General features: G+C 35.9%; 1 protein-coding gene and 1 pseudogene across 2 annotated transcripts in view; one reads left to right on the top strand and one right to left on the bottom strand.

Moving 5' to 3' along the window:
• ZC2HC1A (zinc finger C2HC-type containing 1A) overlaps positions 1 to 26,848 on the top strand; it is a 58,495-nt gene that overhangs the window by 12,805 nt on the left and 18,842 nt on the right. For both annotated transcript variants that reach the window (XM_053661214.1, XM_053661213.1), the window contains exons 3-7: positions 4,500 to 4,616; positions 9,928 to 10,069; positions 12,042 to 12,190; positions 16,000 to 16,099; positions 16,663 to 16,762. In XM_053661214.1, coding sequence (XP_053517189.1) covers positions 4,500 to 4,616; positions 9,928 to 10,069; positions 12,042 to 12,190; positions 16,000 to 16,099; positions 16,663 to 16,762 — 608 coding nt within the window. The remainder of the gene's footprint in view (positions 1 to 4,499; positions 4,617 to 9,927; positions 10,070 to 12,041; positions 12,191 to 15,999; positions 16,100 to 16,662; positions 16,763 to 26,848) is intronic.
• Positions 2,166 to 2,917, bottom strand: LOC119049741 (BTB/POZ domain-containing protein KCTD20-like; annotated as a pseudogene).

Consider the following 26,848-nt stretch of genomic DNA (forward strand, 5'->3'; position numbering starts at 1 on the left):
CAGTAGGAACCTTAGTTGCCACCACTTGGTGACACTGGCAGATTTACCTCCACAGGTGTTGCATGGGGTTGGGGCCAAAAGCACATTAACACAATTTGGGGAAAAAAGATCTAGTTCTTGAAAGCCTGAGTAAATTAATCATGTACATAGAAAAAAAGTGTTAAGTACATGCCATCCTTTCATACCTGGCTTTCTACCTAAGCAAGGATGAATTAAATTAGAGTATTAGCTGCAGCATGTTGACACTTACTAAATGTTAAAAATACATTAGCTGTATAACAGGAGTTATACATATCACAGACTACACAAACAGTCACATTTCCTTTGTGATGACAGGGAAGTCAACTGAAAGTGTAAAGAAAGCACTATTAAACAATTACTAGGCTGGTGAACTACTAGTGGGAATGAATGTATATTGGTAAGGTCACAGCCAAACCTGACCTCAAGTATGAGCCAGTAGGTTCACAGAAATAAAACTACCCTCTGGCTACAAAGTAACCTTAACCCTAAACCTTAACCCTGGCCATCAGCCTTATAAGTGGATGCCAGTAGTAATCCGAAATCTATAGAGGGTTGATGGTTCACTTGGACCCCTATTACTTTTTACAGAGTAAGGAACCGTGCATTGATTTCCACTGTGATTCTAACCACATGCACAGAGTTAAGACGTTCTTGTTCTGCAAGCCTGGAAAGTGCAGCTTTCAACACCCATCTGATTTCACCTTTGGACTCTGTGACTAATCAAGTAGCTAGCCCTGTAGTCTCTTATAGGAATAGAATTTAAGAAAACCAGTCATGCTCTTATATTAAAGAACTTGAAGGAAACTCTGTGCCTCTTCATAATTTATGATGAGTAAATGCTCCAGGTAGGTGATTGGAAGGCCAACCTGTACCACAAAATGGGAGGTAATCCCATGACACATCTGGCTCTAGCCATGGGGACATTGGGAAAGGTGGTTCAGTGCTGGGGAGAGTGATCTGGGTTGTCATACATTATGTATTAACACATAGCTGACCAAATCAAACACAATTAGTAGTTTTCATTTCCTCTCAACTCATCCATTCTTTGGGGATGACATTAGTATGGTTTCTTACTCAGTATGAGCAGCTGAAAAACTATTTAAAATATTCTGGTATCTAAAAACATTCCATAAATGTGAAAAGAAAACTCCTGTACTGGGGCCAGTCCTGGACAGGTGATATTTACCCACCTGCTTTACCCCAAATGCTCCCTCACTGGAGCTGTTATAAGTCTTCCTATTGAGAAACTGAGCCTTTGTGAGAAAATTTTGCCCACATTTAAAGGCCTTTAAATCATATCTAAGGTCTCCCAGCCACACCTATAGCGACATGCTGCTCTACAGTGAAGAAGACCTGTGGCTTCACACTGGATTCTAAGCCAGGATAATTAAAGTGGCCTGATTTGGAGAGATTCTTCTACTTGAGTTGAGTTTCCTTCAGAATTAATAATCAATCTGTTTAGGCTCAAACACCATGAAGCCAAGGTTTCATAAACATTGTTATGCCATTATCCTTCCCGTCACAGAATCTGTGTGGTTTTGCACTATTCATTGAATTAATGAAAACACAAAACTTGAATTTAAGCACCTAAGAATTTCCTTTTAGACATTTTGAATGAGAGCCTAGTTCTTCCCTTATGCAGTCTGGGCACAGATGCCACGAATGGCATCTTTATTAACCTCTAATGAGTGCTCTAAGTGTGTATTTGTAGAAGATAGAGATGGTCTTCTTTTAAGTTTGGTCTCTTTATTGGTACATAATGTGCCTGGTATAAAACAAAATGCACAAAAGCCAAGCACAAAACATAAAGGATGAGAACTGTTTTGCTGAATATGAGGCAACAAGAGTCTTTACTTTCTCCTCTGCTTTTGCAGTTATGCAAAGATTCAGGGAACAGTAGCAGACCTAAATTTTTAAGTTACCAGGGCTGCTGCAAAGCTTGTACCTTAATTATCAGTAAGTGCTTTTTTATCCCCTGCCTAGTAATTAGGCAGGAGATGCAAATATACTGAAAAGGGTGTGCATGAATTATGGGAGAAAGGGAAAGGATAGTGGAAAAGCATGCCTCTTACTCATGGGTACGATTGGCTTGAGGCAGCCCAGACAGAGAAAAGTTTCAAAGAAGGGTGGACCCATAGCTGGCCCTAATCCTGAAAGTCGTTAGAAGCTATCTGAGAAAGTGAGGCATTGAGCTAGTTGAGTTTGTCCACTTGGGGGCAGATGTAATGCCTTTATATCTCTTTGTCCTCTGAGACATCTTTTCCAGCAGCTACCAGATTAGTGAGGGATTTGCTCCAAACACACTGGAGAGCCACATGGCAACTGTTTCCTTCTTGCTTTTCCCCTGACATATGGAGGAAGGTGCACTGCACAGAATTATAGATTACTTCAGATCAACCACTAGGTCTTCTTTTAATTTTTTCCTTTCAAGTAGAGTAACAGTGAATTCTAATGCGGATGATTTTCAGGCCCTGTTTTTGCAACATTCTGATTCTCAATATATTTGAAGAATCTGTAGAGTGTGAAGCTATAATGAATTTGGGAATTTTCCTCCCTCACGGGTAGGGGGTGGGGGGTCTTCATCCCAGTCCACAGAATCCTCATCCATTAGCACCACAATCTGGCACTCTCTCCCCTTTCTTGGCACAGCCCACCAGGATGGGTAGGATCAGTGCTTCAAGGAAATGATCAAACTGCTTGAGAGCATTGTTGTTAGACAGTTAATTCAGTAAACCAGTCAGACCTTGGTATCAGATAGTGTTGAAGTGCTAATGCAGAGGTAATCATCTCTATCCCAGACCTTAGATATGTCTTTGGCTGCAGCTGAGGTTTCATCCCCCAGGCAGCTGGTCTGCTGTAATAACCTGCCCGTCTCACTGCCACAGTGAACATTCATTCTTGGACTGTACACCGACTTTTCTTCTTGATCAGAAAACAATACTGCTGCTCCCTGCCCTGCTTTTGTGCCGGGGTGAGTCTACCCAGGGGGCACGTACACAGCATCCACAGAAGCTGCCTTGGGGATGGCGGTGCCAAAGCAACTCCAGCTCCTCTTAAATGACAACTCTTCTCTCAAGTTTTTTAAACAAAAACAGCTTTCTCACATTTAATTTGGCAATTTTTAAAAAGCAAGTCACTACTTTCAAATCATTTTCAAAGCATTCAGCTGAGTTTTCATAGAAAAATTATTTTTTTACTTTATTTCTGTAATAGATTTAATTACATATGATATAATTACTGTAACAACTCCAACTTGTATAATACCTCGGTTTTGGGAGCAAGCACCACATACTTTTGACACAGACAACTCAGTATGAGAACAGACATCTACTAGAAAGTCACCTGCTGGCCACACTTTTAATATTTAGAAGATTTTATTCTAATAGCTATAATTACAGTACTTGTTTGTCAGAATGAACAAGTACTGCAAGTACTTTTGTGGGGTTGTTTTGTGGGGTTAAAACAAGTATGTAAAATGATTGACTACTGATTGTGTATTGAAAAATATGAGAGGCCCCATGACACCAAACCTACCAGTTCTGAAGTTTCCTATCGTCCCAAGAAATTTAACAGCTCCAGCTTATTCAGTTAGTGTTTATCGGAATACAGAAGAAAAAAAGGTGCATTTAGTGCACCGATGTCAGCAGTCAACACGCTTTATTTAGTGGAAGGAGAAGTATTTATCTGGTAGGTTAGCTAGGGATCAGTTAAGAGAGCTTCCATCGTAATGTTTTTTAAATGAATAAATAAGTGAATAATTGAATGAATAAGTTGTCAACCATGTTAAGAAGAAAAATACCTGTAGGAATGCAGCACTAAATAGCTCAAGGAAAGTCCTGGATAAAGAATGGTAGAAAACTTGAGTTCCAGAGGGAGGAAAGGAGTGATTATGGAGGAAGGATACGAGGATATAAATCTGACCACTTTGTCCTATTATTTTATGTTGACTTTATGTTAACATAATCTCGTTATGTTAACTTTAGTAATCTAAACTACCTCTATTATATTAACTGTTGTAATCCTAACACAAATGCATTCTCCATATACATTATTTTGGGGTGTTTAAAATACAGTACAGTGTTTTATTACTGTATTATATTTTATTACTGTATATGTATATGTATTTAAGGCATAGACAGTATTTATTTTCAGGTATTTCCAAATAACTTTTTCCCCATTCAGACGGCTTGACTTGTTGAAATTATTACCTTTATTTTAAGCAGTATGAAACTAGACTATTAAATAACTCGATACAGTTTTGAAAGGGTATTTAGCTCTACTCTTGCTGTGAGAAAGATAACTAATAGCATGCATTGTATATACGTTTTAACAATTTTAGTCAAAGCAAGGAATGTCATATGTATTATTATTTATTATTTATTTCATCTTCAGATTTTTAACCTGGTCTAAAATAACAATTTAAAATCTTCCCTTGTGTAGTAATGAAAATGATACATTGCTTTTCTGCATCTTAACAGAAAAAACATGGACCCATTTGCCAGAAAACTGCTACTAAAAAACGGAAGACTTTTGATTCCAGCAGACAAAGAGCTGAAGGAACTGATATTCCAACAGTGAAACCTCTTAAACCCAGGGTAATTGTGTAACCTTTGAACAGTGTGAACCTCGCTATTATATATTGAAAAAAATCATAATTATCTATTATACCAAGATTGAAGAATAAGCAGGATTTTGTGTAATGTTCTCAGTTTGGCTGCAAAGGAGAAGCCTAACTACTGTCTCAAACTCGAACTATTACAGTGATGTTTTGTTGCATTTGAGAATCACTTCTTAGCTGTAGGCTGGAAATAATTAGAAGTCCTTCACATGTTCCTTTTAAGTCATTGTTAATTACCTCAGATAAAATTCAAGTATGTTGAAGTCTCTCTTACCAGTAGTGTAATAACTATAAGTAAACGTAAAGCTATTACTTATAGATATCGTAGCATAATAAATACTGATTATCTTGGTTGATTGATTGTCATTATTTGTGCTCTTACTATGTTTTCTTCAGGAAAGTTTTATCAGTTGCTCAACTGTCTACACATAGCCATTCCCAGCCTTTTCTTCCTTGTAATCAAAGCACTGAATCTCCTATGATAATGTCTCTAAAACCACTGTGATATGTTATATTACTAAGAATAAGTCATGTAAATACTTTGTTCAGCAAAGTTTTAAAGAGTTATTTCAGTGAAATAGTCAAATTTGAGTGCCTTGTTGAATAGGTTTTTGAAACAAAACCCTGCTTTCAGTGTTAATACCGTCCTCCAGAAGTGCAGGAAAGCATTTCTCTATGGGGCAATTAATCTTACTAATGAAATCATTTGGTAAAAGAAAAATCATATTCATTTTTGTATTTTCATCTATGTATCTAAGAGAATGCTGGTGAAGACTGAATAAGGTAAAACATTATTTGTTTTCCTTAGTCACCTGCCAGATGTATAATTGTATTCACTTTAATTAGCTTAGAAGAAATACTATTGAAGTCTTCTGGAGCAGGATAATATAGTGGGTATAAACAAGGGCTCAAGAGAGACTGCTGGGTCTTAATCTGACTCTGCTACTTACCATGTTGTGATGAGCGAGTTACTTAATCCATACTTTTACTTATCTGTAAAATGGTGATAGGAGTGGTAGCATCTATTTTGTGGAGTTATTAGGGGGATTATGTAAATTTATCCATGGTGATCTCTTGATAAATATTGTCCTATATCTTTCTTATGAATTTATATACTTAAAAATTAACCTTCAGAAAAAATAAAAGCCATATATTTACATTAAGTAGCTTGTATTCTTGCTACTTAAATGATGGTCCATAGAATAATAATATCAGCACTATTTGGGAGCTTGTTAGAAATGCAGAGTCTTGGGTCCCAAACAGACATACTCAATTAGAACCTACATTTTAACTTCATCCTTATTTGAGTCATATACATGTTAAATTTGAGGAGCAGTATGTTAAAAGATTTTGAACATCATAGTGTAGTTCTCAGATCTGTCTGTATCGAGGAAATTCTACAAAATCACAAGCACAGTAGAGCAAAGCAAATAACAAACTTCATTTTTTGAGGAAACAAAGACAATCATAATCCACAGAACACAAAATGTAAGGGCTGCCCAGAGCAACTGAGATCCAGGAGAAGTTACTTAGTAAGGAAACACTAGAGGTTCCTGGAGCAGGTGTGGGGGCTGGGAGGAGGGAATTATGGCCAAGAATTTGGCAACCCGGCATCTTAGGTGAGAGGTCTCCTCAGCTTACAGGTGACTTTGATGGTGAGGGGTCTTATCAGGAGGTACATCCCTTGTTTGCTACAGGCAGGGCAGGAACTGAGAAGAGCTGCAGGGCCTTGGATAGCCAGGAACAGGAACGATCCTGGCTGAAATGGAATAAAGCCAAGAGGGAGGAGTGAAGAGAAGAGGCACAGAGTTAAGTGGCCCAGCCAGAGGCAGAGGCTCTCAGAAAGCACTACCAAAAGGAAAATACCCTTTCTGAGGTTATGGGGCCCACTCTGCAGGGCTGTCTTGTTTGAAGTAAGTGTGGCTGGCAGTAGTAACCCTCTTGACACATATTGTTTTAGAGAAGCAGACGGGGTGTGTCTAAGCACACAGAACAGCCTTATTTGCATCTGTATCTGATGCAACAAAGAAGAGAACTATTGGTTTGTGTTGCTTGGAAGGCTACCCTGGCCTCTCCTTCTCCTTAAAACCGCTTGTAAATAGCTGTACCAAGAAAACCTAACTCATTCAGTGATGAGTAATAAAAAACCATTAGCTCAGCATTGATACAGATACTGTAAGAAAAAAATAGAAGAGGGCAGCAGGACTGACCGGTACATGACTATACTTGTTCTCATTGTGGAGCAGATGAATGTGATCAGACATTTATGACTATAAAGTACAAAACTTCAAAGTGTTACAGAATAGATGGGGGGGGGGGGCCGAACAATATACTGTTACCAAAAAGACCCCCCTTTTTCTCTGTGGATCCCCCCCACTAGGTTAGCTATGCCTGCCACCAGAGATCTCTCAATGCCAGAGATTTGGGGAAAAGAAAGGAATTATTTATTTAAAAGCTCTACAGACTTAGAGTAGTGACTTAGTGTCATTAAAATACTAAAGTCCTTTGGAATACTCAGAGACACACACAGTCCTTCCTTCTCCCCCTAGTCTGGGGTACTGTATTTCAGGAAAAGAAGTAGAAGTTTTGTGATTCAGTCCCCTGGCACCATCAGCCGTGTTGCCACTGTGATCTCCAGTTAATTCAAAGCCATGTGGCACCTTCTCATGGCCCACCAGCAAGAGTCCTTTCACCCCTTTTCTTCCAGACACAGTCTCTCCTGCTTCCTAAGCCACGTGGCAAAAGGGAGGACCCCAAAGCTCAGGGGTTCTCCCTGATATGGCTGCTGTGCCTGGGTTTAAATCCCTGTGCTAGTCTTCCTCTGCAGCCCCATTTCCAACTCCTCCTACAATCGGTATACCAGCCAGCATTCCCATATTTTTCCAGCTTTACTGGGCTGCCATACTCAGTCTGCCCTTGTCTGGGCAGGTGTGGCCTCATGGCATGGAGCTAGTATTCTCCAGGCTGTCATGCAGGTGCTGTAACCAAGGGGAGCTGCCTCCCAGTTACATCGTGGGTCAAAGTCACTCCCATCTCCCTGGCTCAAAGCATGGCCACAGCTATTTAACATATCCATGAAACCAGTTAAAGGTTATAGATATGTTAAATGACCATGCCAGAGGTTAGCTGCAAAGCTGTTGCTATTCAGCACAGCTGGAATGGCCCTGCTCCATGTGTCCCATCCCCCAGCTCAGAGCTGTGGGGGGTGAGGACATCTCACACACACGCGCGCACGCGCACACACACACACACACACACACACACACACATATTTCTATTATTTCCTGAACACCTTGAGTTCTGGACCCCATTACAAATCCCTATTTGGGGCCCCCTCTTGGCTGCACCCTGTTACAAAAGTATTAATCATCTCAAACATGGAAAACAAACATGTGCTTATACTTAGTTTAGATTTTTGCATCTATATTCATGAGAAATGAGTCTGTAATTTTTGTTCTATCAAAGTTTTGTTACTCTCATAAGACTAGTTAGAATGTTGTTCATCTTCTCTTTTTTTAAAGATTGATGATATTTTTTAAAAATGTCACTAAGAACTCAGTAGGAAAGGCATCTGGGCCAAGTTTTCTTTTGTGGGTTTTTTTAAATAACAGATTCATTTTAAAAACATTTATAAGAATATAACACTATTGTCATTTTTTGTTTCTTATCTGATTTATAGGGGTATGCTAAGGGTATTATTTCTTAATTATCAAATTTATTAAAATATATTTATGTTTTCTTTTTTATGTTTGTAAGAACTAGATCATGTACTATTTTCTGTTCTTGGTTATTTGTATTTTTTTCTTTCTCTTTTGATTAGTCTTGCCTTATTATTGTTTTTGAAGAACTATCTTCTGATTGTATTGACCCAACCTGTATTCTTGATTTAAAAAATAAAGACATAATAGGAATAGTTGGATATTTCAGTAATAAAATAATTATCTTATATCACAAGAACCAGCATCATGTTTAGTGGAAACATACTTAGAAGTACCATTAAAGTTGGGAGCAAAATTAAGCTCTAACCAATATAGTAAGTGCCAGCTGATAGTTAGATGATAACAAGAAATAAGGTGTCTAAGGATTGGAAAAGAGTTAGAACTGCCATTATTATGAGATGAAAACCCAGAAAAATCTGATAAATTACTGCCAATAATAAAAGAAGTCAGTGAAGAAATGAAGTATAATGTTAGTATACAGAAATTACTAGTTTTTATGTTTCAACAGTTTATAACATAAAAAGTGAAGAATAAAAGAATAACACCAAATATATAATATTTTGGAATAAACCTTATAATAATAAAATATGACTTTATTATTATGATTTTTATAATAATAAAAATTAAAAATAAAAGAAATAGTTCAGAAATAAGCCCAAATACAAAAGAGAATATGATAAAGGTATTATCCTGGTTGAGTGGGGAGAAAAGTCAATGAACGGTAAGTGAAATAGCTACATAGCCATGTTAACAAAAAATAAAGTGAAATCCTTATGCTATACCATCCATCAGTATAAATTCGAAATGTGTAAGAGAGTTAAACATTTTTACATGAAAACATGAAAGTTCTGGGTGGAAACGTAGAATATTTTCATTTTACTTTTGTGTGAGATTCAGCCTTACTGTGACTACAAACCCAGTGACCACAAAGAAAAGATTTATAAATTAAACTACGTTAAAAAATTAATTTTTATATCAGAAGACCCTTAGACAAGGTCAAAAGACAGACATAATTATTAAGGAAGGAAAGTTGGGGCTAGTCTCTAAAGAGTTACTAGGGGAAATCATTTAGGGGAAAAAAAAGACCAGTAACCTAACAGATAAGTTGACCAGGCATATATAAACAGTTCCACAGCAAAGTCAGAACAAATGATTCTTAATGATATAACAGCTGCTCGATATTATTCATTATAAGAGAAAAGCCAGTTAAAACCATAGAGACAACTATTTTTCACCTCTAATCAGTTAACCCAAAAGTGTGATAACATACCTCAGTTGGAGAAACTGTGGAAAAGAGGGAAATACACTCTTAGTTGTAATTTAAATGCATGTCACATCTACAGAAGTCAATTAAGCAGTATCTATCACAATTACAATTGTATTTTAAAAGTTACTCATAAGTTGCATAAAATTCTTTTTTGTAATTATAAATTTGGGAAGGAAATCATGTAAGGAATCCTGGTAAGACAATTTTTAAAGTCATATGGCATTTCTTCAAATTTTACCTTAATTTATTATTTTTTAAAAATGTTTCAAAAACGGGTTTTTTTGTTCGTTTGTTTTTTATAGCCTGAACCTCCAAAGAAACCATCTAATTGGAGAAGAAAACATGAGGAATTCATTGCCACCATAAGAGCAGCAAAAGGCCTTGATCAGGCACTTAAGGAAGGGGGCAAGCTTCCTCCTCCTCCACCACCTTCTTATGATCCAGGTATATGGATTGTTGTGGACAGTAATGTTCATTACTGAAATGAACATTTCATTTGGGGAGAAAAACAGTAATAGAATTTTTATAAATTTTAAGTTGCTATTAAACTTAATTCGTTATAATGGAGCATTATTGAAGCATAATCTTTAAATTTTTTGTTACAAAATAATGGCGATAATAAGCATTTGGACTAAGAATTGCATTATCTTTTTATCTTAATACTTTCATTTAAACATAAAACATTATAATATAACTTTTAAAACTATTACAATTACTATTAAATGTTAGTATTCTAGGAAACATTTTAATGATGCTCACTGTGAATCGAAATGTAGTCATTCAGTAAGATTTAGATAATATTGCCTAGTTCTTTGGAATCTTCTCATCTGGGATGGAAAAAATTCATAATATTTCTTCCGAAATGTTTAGTTCATGTGAGGAAGTTACCATATAAATTGATATACCTAAAGTGTGCCCTAAGCTCATGTGTTACGTTTTCTTCACTGAGTGGGTAAACGTTGTTTGTTATGGTTAACAAAAGCAAGGAAGGATGCTGGCAACCCCATTTGAGATATTAAGATAGTAACAGATTTAAAATAGCACAGTTGACATTTTAACATTGGTTATTAGAGTAGCCTGAACAGGTAGTTATTGTAATGTAACAAGTTAAGTGCATGAAAACTATGTTAGTATTCTAGATTGGGACTTTTTTTTTTTTTAAAGATTTTATTTATTTATCTTTAGAGGGTAAGGGAAGAAGAGAGGGAGAGAAACATCAATGTATGGTTGCCTTTCGTGCATCCCCTGCTGGGAACTGGCCTGCAGGGAACTGGCCTGCAACCCAGGCATGTGCCCTGACTGGGAACCGAACCTCAATTGTCTGGTTTGCAGGCCCGCGCTCAATCCACTGAGCTACACCAGCCAGGGCTGGACTTATTTTTTAATAAAGAGAAATTTCTTTATAAAATCTAGATATGATTAATTTTCATATTTAGTTGTAGAGAACTCAACAAATTATAGGCTTTATAGGCCACAGGGTCTCTCTTTTGCAACTACTCAGCTCTGTTACACCTGTTACAGGAAATCAGCCACAGGCAATATGTAAATACATGGGCATGGTTGTGTTCTAATAATACTTTATTTATCAAACCAGGCAGCAGGCAGTCTGAATTTGGCCCAGGGGCCCTAGCTTGCCAACTGCTGTTCTAGAGTAATTAAGTAATTAATTACTTTAACTTTAAGTAATTAACGTTAAGGCTAGGAGTGTTTCTGGGATGACCTAACTAGGTTTGGATCTCTTCTAATTCTTCCCCATGAAGTTGAATTTTCTTTTTGTTTTGGAGGTATTTGTGTATTGATTTGGGCTTTAGAAATTTTTTAATCCCTTAGTCTTGACAAAATAACTCATTTGTTTTTAGAAGTTTTAGACCTACTCTCTAATTAGTGGTACAAATTTTTGAGCTTCAGATGAATGTAAATTCTAAAGGGTAAACTCCCTCTCAAAGGTAAATTGACTGTATAAAGTCAATTAAACTATTGTATGACAGTTCTCTTCTAATAGAATTAAAAGATTTTAACAGATCTCAAATTTATAATATATTTTGAAAATAATATGTTATTACTGTTTAACTATTCTACCATATAAAATATGTATATGTGATAGAAATATTGCATTATAGAGATGAATAAGAAATAACATTTTTCATCTACTTACTCATATTTTATATCAGCGATTTCCCCCCCCCCCCAAATTTAATTCTAAGCTGGAAGAACATTGGAATTTATCATACTAACAGACTTCATGCTTAAGTATCTTTTACTAAATTTGGATAAGTCAGGTTGGGTAAGGAAGTAAGAGATTTTGTGTATCAAATGTCTATATATATGTATTTATGCTTGCCTTTATATAAACTCATAATTCTTTATGTCTCATTTCAAGTATTACATTATTAAGTTGTTTCTTTTCTTGCTTTAGATTATATTCAGTGTCCATATTGCCAGAGGAGATTTAATGAAAATGCAGCTGATAGACATATAAATTTCTGTAAGGAACAAGCAGCACGTATTAGTAACAAAGGCAAATTTGCATCTGATGCCAAAGGAAAAGCTACTTCTCGGACCCAGGTGAAATGCACTACTTAATCATTACTATAAACAGATGAGAAAATGACTTTTTCAAGTTTACTGTTTTGTGGTTATGTTTTATAGAACATTTAAGTAGTTTTCTCATCTGTTAACATTTAGATATTACTACTGAAGGATTTAGTAAGAAATTTGAATGGCTAATTGAAAACATATGTAAAAATAATCAGTTCTAAATGGACTTGAGTTAGTAGAGACTTGAAAATATTTAGACTTTAAACCAGTATTAGGGAACAGTAAGAAAATAAGTAAAAATAGGTGAAGCAGATGCATGGGAAACCAGAGGTGACAGAGGAGTAAGAAAATGACAGTAAAAACCTCTTTTAAAAATTATGTGAGTACCGAATATTTCCATGCTATATGTAAATAATACACATGAGGGAATGGATGTAGGGTCAAATCCAAAATGCTACTTTGAGTCCTTATTTCTTCATCTGTGAAGTGGTAACTACATGAGTTTTCTGAGACACAAGCAAACTAATGTCTGTGAAAACACTTAGCACACCATTAACCATATAAGGATTTTGTTATATGAAATTAATTTTAACAATACTGTTGTTTTTCTTAAAGCATATTGTTACACAAAAACACTGAGAGTGTCATACTTCCAGCAAATATTTTTACAAAGCTTTCATTTGTAAATAATTTTTTAGTACTGTATATCTAGCAAACAGTAAATAAATCCATATGTCTTACTACTTATTAATGAAATATTGACTTAAAGGACTCCATTAAATTTGGGACCTCCTTGAGAGAGTATTTTCGTTGAGTTTTCATTAATATTATTGGAAATAGAGCACATCAGTATCATAATCATTGTGCACAAAGAACAGTGATTCAAATAATGTCCACATCAGAGGTCAAGCAACATATATCTTTTATACAAATAGTAATCTGATTTTTGTATTCTTTTGTTTCAAGAATAAATTAGTAGAGCAGAGAATATACAATAAAATGTGTATATTCTAACAAGACAAATTATTGATGAATGTAAAATCCAGGTAGTTAATTTTCCCACCTTCAGTTGTTTCAGTGCTGATTCCATGCCTAGTCATATATGTTCATTTGAGTTTAACCCCATAATTTCTCACCTTTGTCCATTCAAGTTTTTACTGAGTACTCTCTTTGAATCAGACACTGTAGCAAGTAAACTAAATACTATTAGTAAACTAAATACAGTACTTTTCTGAAGATGCTTAAATGCATCCATGTCATATTTGTCCATGCCAACTGTACTTTCACCAGCACTCAGTGTTATCAGTTCTGAGCATTTTTAGTGCTTAGCTGAACAGTGGGTTCAAATAGCAATTTCTGCCATTTTATCAGAAATGAATGGCCTCCATGTTCTTCGAGCTTTTCTAATTTCAATTAAAGGTCTTGGTCAATATAATATTTTACTAAGGAAATATTAGATTTGTGGTCTTCATAAAAACACATGAAATAATCAGCATATAATAAATGAAAGAAATATACATTGACTATAATTGTATTAAAATAAAAGTATTTTGTTATTCTGAATGAACTTATACAAAATTGTTCATAGCTAAAGTCATCCTAAAAGCCTTTATAATTCTGCTAGAATCTCAGCTAGATGTTTTAGAATAGATACAATACAGCTTAGTAAGGAAGAAGTCAGAGTATCTAGGTCAGAGGAACAGTGACTTACTGAGAGTCAGGCGAATATGTTTTAAACGAGAGGCATTCATAGTATGAGGATTCAGAAAGGAAACTAACCTGACTAGTTCTTGTTGAAAGTAATAGAAATATTATAGGAGATAGATAAGGTTGGGCTAGGTTCTAGGTACCTCAGAAAACCTGACAATAAAATTGAGTAAAATGGTAGGAGGTCTAATATTAGAAAGTGGAAAAACAAAGGACCTTTTGAAAGGAATATTCTTTTTTATTTGTAAGCCATTGACTTATTAATAATAAATTCTAATATGTACATGAAAGTCTACAGTCCCTGATATATACTGCTGTGAGAGCTCTTCCTACCTATGCTCAACCCAATGATTTGACCACTCAATCAATATATAATATGCCACCCTTCATTTATGCTGATCATTATGCTCTTTTTTTTGGTAATTAGCAAAATATGAGTATCACCAATTCTGTTTCTTAATTCAGTTTTATGGACCCTATTTTTAGTAGATATGTCTCTGATATGTTGACAAGTCTTTGTTAGATCTTGTGTTCCATATTGTTGTATATTTTAAAATCTTTCCTTATGTCTTCATTGGTATTTTAATGAGAGAGTCATACTAACAGATGTCCTTATAAACCAGAAACACCTGTTAAGTTTTTAAAGAAACTTTTAGATGGTTTATCTCCAAAGTCTTCTAGTCATTTGTTCATCTAACAGATAATTATTGAAGCTTGTCTGTTTGCTACATGCTTATGAAATTTCAGTTTTTGGCACAACAGATCCAAAGGTGCATGGTATTCGAGTGTGTGTGAGACCCTTGTATCAAGATTTATTTTTTTAAAAGGTTACATACTGAATTTCAAAGAGTTATAATGTTTTGACCTTAAAATTTGTGTTTTACCAGTGATTTACTATGCCAGTAGCATTTTACCAGTAGTGCTACTACTGATTATTGGCTATGAAATATGGTTCGATTTTTGAAAATCAGGTTTAAAGCCATTTTCACAAAGTCCTAAGCAGTCTAAATGCATTGTGCTAAACTCAAGTGTGTATGCAAGCACAGCAGCCACTTTATGGTTGAAGCATTGGGTTGGAACTAAGGTGGCGTGAGTCTTAAATTCTGTGCAGTTGTTAAGTTCGGGTGTAACCCTGGGCAAGTGCATTTCTTGCTATCAGAGCAGGTTATATTTTTTATTTAGTATATGAGCAAAATTTGGCTCATACAAGACAGTAAAATAAAATTAATAGTGATATCCCTCTAGAGAATGGAGCAAAAATAAAAATAAAACATGCTGATATACTCTTATCTTTCCTCGACCTGTATCCCATTCAGCTGACGTGGTCTGGCGAGGATGGTGAAGCTGGACTTGGCTCTGTCTCTTCATCCTGCAGATATCCAACAGGCAGCTATTGTAGAACTTGTTCTTATTGATATGTAATCTTAGAAATTTTTACCAAGAAATTTGACAGGATTATACATGTGAAATAAAAACCCATACCAGGAGCATGCAAAATCCTCACCTTTAAAGCTGCACCACCTAGTGAGCATCATTGTGTGTCTCTAAGTTTTTCTGTTAGTACTTGCTTGGCATTTAAAATCTAACATTGAGGGAATATTTTCCACTAAACCTTTCCTTACTCTGTGAACTGGGAAAAGCTGGTTTTTGTTTATTTTAGCCGTGGAACATCTGAGCCAAACTTTTAGTACACCAGTTTTGAGAAGGAACATATTTTGGGGAACCTCTCTCTGAGATGACACTTTTTTTTAAAGGTTAATCCTCCTCTGAGGATTTGTTTGTAGATTTTTTTTTCTGAGAGAGAAAGAAGAAGGGACAGAGCAAGAAGAAACAACCAGTTGCCTCACATATGCTCCCTGACCAGGGATCAAACCTGCAGCCTAGGTATGCATGCCAACCAGGACTCAAATCCAGAACCTTTTGGTGTATGTGATGATGCTCCAACTAATGGAGCCACCTCGCCAGGGCTGAAAGGACACTTTTTAATCTATACTTTCTAATTTTGGATAACAGTAGCTATTACAAAGATTGCTCATTGAAGGGAATGAAAAATACTAGTTTTGAAATACTAGTCAAAAATAGATATTAAAAAATGATGCTGATAACATATTTTACTTTCATTATTTTAGTATAAGCCACCTGCTCTTAAAAAGTCAAATTCTCCTGGGACCACATCATCAGGCTCTTCACGATTACCACAACCGAGTGGAACTAGCAAGACTGTTGTAGGTAATGAGATCTATGAAATAACTTGTTTTATTTTTGTTATTAACTGTGTTGGTAGAAAAGGAGATGAAGATAGTATTCTATTTTGGATTATTAAAATTGATTTATAATTAACAAAATATTGGGAGGTTAAGTAATTATTTTTGCATAAAAATAAAGTAACTTTCAATAGCTTCTACTTCAGATATTTTATAGTCCTTTTTTTAAAGCTTCAGTGCATATTCTTGATGTTGTTGATGAAACATTTGTTCAGAATAGTCAACCAAGTTCTTTTATTGATTCTTTGACTGTTTTTTCCCTCATTTCTTCTTATACCACTCTGACAAGTGTCCTTAACAGACAAGTGTTTAATGGTTTGAAGAAGATGTTGACTGCTGACGTGTACCTTTATTTGTATGTGTATTATAAGAAATATAGAAATAAGAAATTAAGGATATTATGTGTGGAATTCTTTCTAGTTGATAACTTGTTTAGATGTATTGTCACTAAACCATTGTTTTCCTTGTCAGATTTTATGTGATTTTTATTTCATAGTGTCATTAAAACTAATACGTTTTTATTATAAGGTGTACCTTCAGGTAAAGTGCCTTCAGTTAGCAGTTCTTTGGGAAACAAACTTCAGACCTTATCTCCCTCACATAAAGGCATAGCAGCCCCTCATGTAGGGTAAGTCTACATTGAATTTAATGTATTAGTGATGTATACACACACATATGTATATCTGTATACATATGCATAGATAATACTAAGCCTTATTTTCTTCAGATAATTGGCTTTTTAATTATCCTTAATTTTCTTTCTAAATTAATTTGTCTTTTAATATTGCTGGTCAGATCCACACTCACCGCCTTTGAAGATCTAAATTAGTATAACTGTATTGGAAAAACACTTGGTGGCATTTATCAAGAGTCTTAAAACATTTATATTTTTGATTGAATAATTTTACTCTGGGAATCTAGCTAAGGAAATCGTTTTAAATACAAAAGATTTTGTAATCATTATTAAGCATTATGTATCAGGCACTGTGCTAGACATTTTACATATATTTTTATTAAAACCACCTGACTACCATATGATGAGAGGGCCAGAGAAGCAAAATAATTTGCTCAAAGCTACACAGCTGCTTAGAATTGGAAGTAGAATACAAATTAGTGTCTCTTTAGCCCTAAACATTGTTCTCCTTTCATATGCTTTTATTATAATATATACAATTATTTAAATATGTCTAGCTTTGTTTGAAGAGCAAATATTAAAAACCTATAGTGGGATATTATACAACCATAAAAATATATAAATTTTAATAAACTAATTCTGCCATAACATGAATGGAATATGGAATACAAATCCCATGTTAGCTATGATAGAAACAAGAAAAATAGGTGTAAGGACTTCGGCCAAGATGGAGGCATAGGTGGAAACACTGTGCCTCCTCGCACAACCAAGTTTAAAGACAACAAAGTTTTAGTAACAAAAACACAGCCAAAACACAGAAAATTGAACTGTACACGTAAGTCCGACAACAGCGAAACATTCAGCCAGACCAGTAAGAGGGGTGGAGTCAGCAGTGGAGTGGGGTCAAGCAGGAAACATCATCCGGACCGACCCAAAGGCAGTGGTTGGTGGAACCTGGGTGTGGGGTGGCAACTGGCGGACACAGTGAGGGCACAGGGTGTCTGGCTGACCATGGTCACACATTCGAGCACAGATAAACCAAGTAAAGGAGCAAGCAGTGAGGCAGACCACTCAGGCTAGGGCCCCAGCGGTGGGAATTAGAGCCTGAAAGCATGAATTGGAAAGACTTTCGGGTTCGAGGTACCGGGAGAGGATCCCAGACTCACAGGGAGTTCCTTGGAGAGACCCGCAGGGTCCTGGAGGGTACACAAGCCCACATACCCAGGAACCAGCACCCGAAGGCCCCAATTTGCTTGTGGGAAGTGGCAGAGGGGACAGAAATCTGAGAGAGAGCAGAACAAAGGCCATTGCCCCTCTCTGACCCTACCCCCACATACAGTGTTACAACCCAGTGACCTGGGTCACCCGCCCTGGTGAACACCTAAGGCTCCGCCCCTCATATGCAACAGGTGCGGACAGACAAAAACATTTTTGCTCAAGAAGAGCTCGAAGCCCCAGAGCCAATAATTTTAAGCAACCAAGAAATAGCCAAACTTTCAGATGCACAGTTCAAAACACTGGTGATCACGATGCTCACAGATTTGGTTGATTTTAGTCACAAATTAGAGGAACAAATGAAGACTACACTAATTGAAATGAAGGGAAATGCACAGGAAACCAATAGTAATGGAAAGGAAACTAGGACTCAAATCAAGGGACTGGACTAGAAGGAAGAAATAAATGACCAAACAGAAAAGGATGAAGAAACAAGAATTCAAAAAAAAATGAGAGGCTTAGGAATCTCCAGGACACCTTTAAACATTCCAACATCCGAATTATAGCGGTACCAGAAGGGGAAGAGGAACAGCCTCGAGTGGAAAACTTATTTGAACAAATAATAAAGGAGAACTTTCTCAGTCTGGCAAAGGAAATAGACTTCCAGGTAGTCCAGGAAGCTCAGAGAATCCCAAAGAAGTTGCACCCTAGAAGGAACACACCAAGGCACAACCTAATTACATTAGCCAAGATTAAAATGAAGGAGAGAATCCTAGAAGCAGAAAGAGATATGGGGACAGTCACCTACAAAGGAGTTCCCATCAGACTGTCAGCTGATTTCTCAAAAGAGACCTCACAGGCAAGAAGGGGCTGGAAAGAAGTATTCCAAGTCATGAAAGGCAAGGACCTACATCCAAGATTGTTCTATCCAGCAAAGCTTTCATTTAGAATGGAAGGGCAGATAAAGTGCTTCTCAGATGAGGTCAAGTTCAAGGAGTTCATCATCACCAAGCCCTTATTATATGAAATGTGAAAGGGACTTATCTGAGAAAAAGAAGATAAAAAATAGGAACAGTGAAAGGACAGCAAACTCACAGTTATTAACAACCACACCTAAAACAAACACAAACTAAGCGGACAGCTAAATCAGGAGCAGAACCATAGAAATGAAGATCACATAGAGGGTTAGCAACAGGGGAGTGGGAGGAGGAGAAGGGGGAAGAAGGTGCAGAGAATAAGTAGCATAGATGGTAGGTAGAAAATAGACAGGGGGGAGGGCAAGAATAGTATGGGAAATGTAGAATCTAAAGAACTTGTGACACATGGACATAAACGAAAGGTGGGGACTGGTGGGGGATGGGGTGTGCAGGTTGGAGGGGAATGAAGGGAGGAAAAATGGGACAACTGTAATGGTATAATTGATAAAATATATTTAAAAGAAAGAAAAATAGGTATAGACAAAAAACCTAATATGCTAAAATAGCAATGGTGATTCTTTTTCTTTCATTTAGTACTTTCTAAATACTTCTTATTTCTCTACAGTTTTATATATATAACGTTCAATAGAGTAATTAGCTTTCAACAATTATGTTTCTATGGGAAAATTATTGATAACAGTGGAGATTTTAATAGATGGTCTCATATTCCAGTAGAAACTTACTTTTTCTTCCATTTCAATGTAACAAAATTAAGGATTACTATATCACCACTAAAGTGAAGGCTATGTCTATGTCTTTAGAAATAGTGATAAAGTCGATACAGAAAGTATAGTACATATTACTTTCAGAGTAAGTTATTACTTTAGTTCTATATAGGAAATATATATGAAAGTGTACGTCAAATGAAAGGAATTGCTGTTTGTTTTCTCATTTGGACTATGTTGAAAGTACAAGAACTAAAAGGAATTTAATTTCTTTTATGAAAAAAGAGTAATGATCAACTAATGAGATCTGATTAGTTTAAATGTTTTTTTTATTTGTTTTGAGTCCAAAAAGAAGAGACAGGCTATCCTTCATAAAGAGAGAGGTTATCAGTCAAACTGGTGATTGAAAAGTAAAAGATTCTCATCTTCCATTGGTAAAAACTGATTTTATTTTTTTCTTCTCTACTGATTTGATTTGACTTGACTTTATTTTTTTTATTTTATTCATTTTCATTTGTTTTTATTTTTTATTCTTACCTGAGGATATGCAGATTGATTTTAGAGGAGGGAAGGAGAGAAAGGTATTCGAACATTGATGTGAGAGAGAAACATCAGTTGATTGCCTTTTAAATGCACCGCAACCAGGAACCAAACCTGGGCATGGACTAAGACCTTTCAGTGTGCAGAATGGCTCCCAACCAACTGAGACACATGGGTCCATGTGTCCAAATCAGCTCTGCTGATTTGACTTTAATAACTAGAGTATAGACATAGCCATCTGTGTTTTAATTTATAAAGCCCCTCTAACCAGATCAGAAAGAATTGCCTTCCATGCTAGTTAGTATTTCTTTGTAGTGTTATTTATAGTTTGATGTGCAATTGATTATGAATTAAAAACTAATATTTTCAGTACCTCTCCTATCATGCTAGTAATTTTATCAGTTGGCTATACAGAGTTGTACTGATACCCAGTATTAGGTAGGGCATGTGAAGCTGGCTGGTATAATTGAAAGGGGCCCTGACTTTGAGTTAGAAAACTAGACTTCAGGCCCTACTTTGCCACTAAAAAGCTTTATGACTTTGACTTTGTGCCTGTCTCCTTTTTCTATCTCAATCTGACAATATCTGTGACTCTGCTTAGAGCCTGACAGCTGACAGAAGAAACTCTGATCAACATTTACATGATCCCTTGGAGAAAATATGTTTGTACTATAAGCAAAGATTATGAGTACATAATTTTATGTTATGTACTACTTATAATATGATGAAGAGTTAACATCTCTGGTTCTCTTACATCATATTAAACTATTAGACATAACTACTCAAACCCCAGTTTTCCATTTACATTGATCCTTACGTGTTAAAGGAGTGTTTTAGATACAGGGAGGAGAGCAGTGGTATTTGCTTCTGGCTAGTATATTACTATATTAAATATTACTGTAATAAACAGAACCATTCATGGCTCTATTTAGTGGCATACTTCATTAGTTTTTCAGAATTATTGAGGTAATAATCTTTTTCCCTTGCTAGAGCATAACCTCTGTGATCATAAAGCTCTGAGTGTCTGCCTTGCTTACAGATAGATATAACTGCAAAATGTTGTATAATGAACAGCATATAGGCACTCAACAAATTTTTGACAAATAAATGAAAAAATAATGAATTAATAAATTGAATCTCTCATTTGTCAATCTGTTGGCACATCACAGAATCACGATCCTGGTGCTGGTAGAATAATTACATGAAGTTTGTATGGCAACTATTATTTCCATTGACACAGGTGATTCAGGTAAAGGAATTAAGACATCTGGTTAGCTGAAATGTTCAAGAAATTGATTAGTAAATTGAAAATTTACTAATAAACTTTCATTACTAGTAAAATGAATAATTTCATTTCATTACTTCTGTGATTAGTAAAATGAGATAATTTCAGTGATTTGGTATTGTTTAAAACCTGTATATACACAGTCTGTATTGTGTTCAGCGTTAATCATGCATACTGATGATTCTGTAATATTTAGCATGCATTGGAAACATCCCACAGAACAATTTATCCTTGTACTTTGAAATATTCTCATGTTTGCTAATTAGCTTCTAAACAACATGTGGGTCAACCAGTTTTAACATTTTTTTAAGTGAAGCATACACCCAGTGGAATTTTTTCCCTTATTCTAAAAGATGGCTATCTTTAATCCTAGGAGATTTAGAAGTATTATGAAACACAAACTTTTAAAATAAATATTTGCACATTTGAATTCTGTCATGGACTTCACAGTCATGCCTTGAGAACTGTGTTTTCTTTTTTTTATAAATATATTTTACTGATTATTTCATTACAGTTGTCCCATTTTCCCCCCTTCATTCCCCTCCAACCTGCACACCCCATCCCCCACCATTCCCCCCTTTAGTTTATGTCCATGTGTCACAAGTTCTTTAGATTCTATATTTCCCATACTATTCTTGCCCTCCCCCCTGTCTATTTTCTACCTACCATCTATGCTACTTATTCTCTGTACCTTCTTCCCCTTTCTCCTCCTCCCACTCCCCTGTTGCTAACCCTTCATGTGATCTCCATTTCTATGGTTCTGCTCCTGATTTAGCTGTCCACTTAGTTTGCATTTGTTTTAGGTGTGGTTCTTAATAACTGAGTTTGCTGTCTTTTCACTGTTCCTATTTTTATCTTCTTTTTCTTAGATAAGTCCCTTTCACATTTCATATAATAAGGGCTTGGTGATGATGAACTCCTTGAACTTGACCTCATCTGAGAAGCACTTTATCTGCCTTTCCATTCTAAATGAAAGCTTTGCTGGATAGAACAATCTTGGATGTAGGTCCTTGCCTTTCATGACTTGGAATACTTCTTTCCAGCCCCTTCTTGCCTGTGAGGTCTCTTTTGAGAAATCAGCTGACAGTCTGATGGGAACTCCTTTGTAGGTGACTGTCCCCATATCTCTTTCTGCTTCTAGGATTCTCTCCTTCATTTTAATCTTGGCTAATGTAATTAGGATGTGCCTTGGTGTGTTCCTTCTAGGGTACAACTTCTTTGGGACTCTCTGAGCTTCCTGAATTTCTCAGAGAACTCTTTTCTTAATGGTTTATTACCAGCTTAAGTGGATGTTTCAGCTGATAATTTTCAATAGCTAAAGATCAAATTTCAAAGATTCTGTTTGGTTACTGCAAAAAAACAGGAGTTTGAAGCAACAGAATGCATGTAAGGAACATTTCTTAATATAAAAATTGAATTTGGTTCCTCATACTTTATATTAACAGTAGTATAAATAACTGGTTTTTAAGTACATTTTGTATTTAAATTTTTATGAACTATTCTTTTTTATTGATACAGAAATGCCCAAAACAACCTAAGTTGCAGGGTTCGGCCTCTCAGGTGGACAATAATGATTGAGATTATTGAATTTGGAAAGATAACTTTGTCAGGGAATTATAGACCAAATTATCCGTATAAGATAAATTTGAAATCAAAAATAGGAGGACACATTTCAGAACTTTGAATGCCTCAGGTATTATAACAATGGAGGTCAACAATGATACAGACAGAATACCAACTGGTATTATATAATTTTTTCCAATATTTATTCAGAAGTCATATTTTAATTATATGTCAGTCTACTTTGTTTGCTATAGTTTTACAAGATTGAGTGGCTTATTTCTTAAGAGAATTCACTTTCATAATATCAAAAGTAAACAAGGACCTCCAATAGGTTAAAGTTTATTTCAGATTAGAACTATGTCCTTGATATCATTGTCAAATATTTCTAAAACTGCTCATTCAGCTATGAATATTTTGAAAGCTTGCCAAAGTATCATTTCTTTCTAGATATACTTTGGATATACCATGGTATATTCATAGCATGGCAGTCATATGTAGCTACAGATAGTCGTTTTCAATTTATAAATCTTGGTCAAAATAGAACAGTTTATCATCTGGAGAAATGTGTTAGCTTGACAAAAATAATGTATTTTTGTTGGGGAACAAGGTGATGTAGTGATATTTATCATAACCTTTTAACATATGGTAAAGTTTTTTAAAATTATCATTGAAATTTGCTATTTATTTAGATTTTAAAAAAATGCTGGGATTCTCTCATATGTGAAATTTTGGTATTTTGGAGGAGATGATATTCTTGAATTATGACTTGAGAGCCAAATCCTAGCACCTGTTTTTCTTTCTTGGTTTTTTTATTTGTTGTTTTTATTTTTTTATTTTTTAATTTTTTGCTTCATAAATTACTTTATTGTTGTTCAGTTACAGTTGTATGAATTTTCTCCCCACCACTCCCCCGACACCAGCCAAACCCACCTCCCTCCCTTGCTTCCACCCTCCCCCTTGGGTTTGTCCATGTGTCCTTTATTGATGTTCCTGAAAACCCTTTCCTCCACGGGCCCCTTCCTCCTCCCCTCTGGCTATTGTTAGATTGTTCTTAATTTCAATGTCTCTGGTTATATTTTGTTTGCTTTTTTCTTTTGTTGATTATGTTGTAGTTAAAGGTAAGATCATACAGTATTTGTCCCTCACCACCTGGCTTATTTCACTTAGCGTGATGCTCTTCAGTTCCATCCATGCTGTCCAAAGGGTAGGAGTTCCTTCTTTCTATCTGCTGCATAGAATTCTATTATGTAAATGTACCATAGTGTCTTGATCCACTCATTTGCTGATGGGCACTTAAGGTTGCTGTCAGCACTTAGCTATTGTAAATTGTGCTGCTATGAATATTGCACTGCATAGGTTCTTTCGAATTTGTGCTTTGGGGTTCTTAGGGTATAGTCCCAGCTGTGGAATTTCTGGGTCAAAAGGTACATCCATTTTTAGTTTTCTTAGAAAATTCCATACTGTTTTCCATAGTGGTTGTACCAGTCTGCATTCCCACTAACAGTGCACTACAGTTCCCTTTTTCTCCACATCCTCTCCAACACTTGTTTGTTGCTTTGTTTATGATAGCCATTCTGACCAGTGTGAGGTGGAATCTCATTGTGGTTTTAATTTGCATCTCTCTAATGGCTAGTGATGCTGAGCATTTTTTATATGTCTCTGGGTCCTCTGTATGTCCTCCTTGGAGAAGTATCTGTTCAAATCCTTTGCCCATTTTTTAGTTGGGTTGTTTGTCTTCCTGGAGTGGAGTTATGTGAGTTCTTTATATGTTTTGGAGATCAAACCGTTGTCTGAGGTATCATTGGCAAATATCTTTTCCCATATGATTGGTTCTCTTTTAATTTTAATGCTGTTTTCTTTAGCCATGCAGAAGCTTTTTAATTTGATGAGGTCCCATTTGTTATTCTTTCCTTTATGTCCCTTGCTTTAGGGGACATATCAGTGACAATGTTTCTGTGTGGAATATCTGAGATTTTCCTGCTGATGTTCTACTCTAGGACTTTAATGGTGTCACAACTTATATTTAAGTTTTTTATCCACCTTGAATTTATTTTTGTGCATGGTGTAAGTTGGTGATCGAGTTTAATTTTCTTACATATAGCTGTCTAGATGTCCCCACAGCATTTGTCGAAGCGGCGATTTTTACTCCATTTGTTGCTTTTGCACCCTTTGTCAAATGTTAATTGACTGTAGAAACTTAGATTTCTTTCTGGGCTCTCTGTTCTTTTCCATTGGTCTATGTTTCCAAGATATTTTTTATGTATTTGGGTGTTTTTATGTATTTGTGTTTGGTGCGTATATATTTACAATGTTCATGTCTTGATGGATTCTTTTCTTAAGTATTATGAAGTGACCTTCTGGATCTCTTTTTTTTAAATTTTTTTAAAATTTTATTTAGTTATTTTTCAAGTACAGTTTTTTGTCTATTTTTCCCATCCCAGCCTTCCCTGCCCCTTGCTCCCCACCTTCTTCCCATTTCCACCCCCCCTTAGTTCTCGTCCCTGTGTCCTTCCTATTTGTTCCTCCAAATCCCTCCCCCTTTTTCCCCTTAACTTCCCTTCCTTCTCCCCTCTGGTCACTGTCCCCTTGTTCTCTATTTCAGTGTCTTTTTTTTTTCTGCTTGCTTGTTTGTTTTGTTGTTTAGCTTCCTGTTAAAGGTGAGATCATATGGTATTTGTCTTTCAACACCTGGCCTATTTCACTCAGCATAATGCTTTCCAGTTCCATCCATGTTGTTGCAAAGGGTAGTAGTTCCTTCTTTCTCTCTGCTGCATAGAATTCCATTGTGTATATGTACCACAATTTTTGGATCCATTCATTTACTGATGGGCACCTAGGTTGCTTCCAACTCTTGGCTATTGTAAATTGTGCTGCTATGAACGTTGTGGTGCATAGGTTCTTTGATATTGATGTTTTAGGATTCTTAGGATATAATCCCAGCAGTGGAATTGCTGGGTCAAAAGGCAGGTCGATTTTTATTTTTCTGAGAAAATTCCATACTGTTTTCCATAATGGTTGTACTAGTCTGCAATCCCACCAACAGTGGACTAAGGACCCCTTTTCCCCACAACCTCTCCAACATTTGTTGTTTGTTGCTTTGTTTATGTTAGCCATCCTGACTGGTGTAAAGTGGTATCTCATTGTGGTTTTAATTTGCATCTCTCTGATAGCTAGCGATATTGAGCATCTCTTCATGTGTCTCTGAATGTTCTGTATGTCCTCCTTGGAGAAGTGTTTGTTCAAGTCCTTTTCCTCTTTTTTAATTGGGTTGGATGTCTTCTTAGAGTGGAGTCGTGTAAGTTCTTTGTATATTTTGGAGATTAAACCTTTGTCTGAGGTATCATTGGCAAATATGTTTTCCCATACAGTTGGTTGTCTTGCTAATTTAATACTGTTTTCTTTAGCCACGCAGAAGCTTTTTATTTTGATGAGATCCCATTTGTTTATTCTTTCCTTTACATTCCTTGCTCTAGGGGACATATCAGTAAAAAAGTTGCTGCGTGAAATATCTGAGATTTTCTTGCCAATGTTCTCCTCTAGGACTTTAATGGTGTCATGGCTTACATTTAAGTCTTTTATCCACCTTGAATTTATTTTGGTGTATGGTGTAAGTCTGTGCCCAAGTTTCAGTTTTTTGCACGTAGCTGTCCAGTTCTCCCAACACCATTTGTTGAAGAGGCTATCTTTACTCCATTTGATGTTACTGCCCCCTTTGTCAAATATTAATTGACTGTAGAGAGTTGGGTTGATTTCTGGGCTCTCTGTTCTGTTCCATTGGTCTATGTGCCTGTTTTTATGCCAGTACCAGGCTGTTTTGATTACAGTGGCCTTGTAA

The sequence above is a fragment of the Artibeus jamaicensis genome, unplaced genomic scaffold (assembly GCF_021234435.1).
Source record: "Artibeus jamaicensis isolate MK-2021 breed Jamaican fruit bat unplaced genomic scaffold, CSHL_Jam_final scaffold_916, whole genome shotgun sequence".
Classification (NCBI taxonomy): Eukaryota; Metazoa; Chordata; class Mammalia; order Chiroptera; family Phyllostomidae; genus Artibeus; species Artibeus jamaicensis.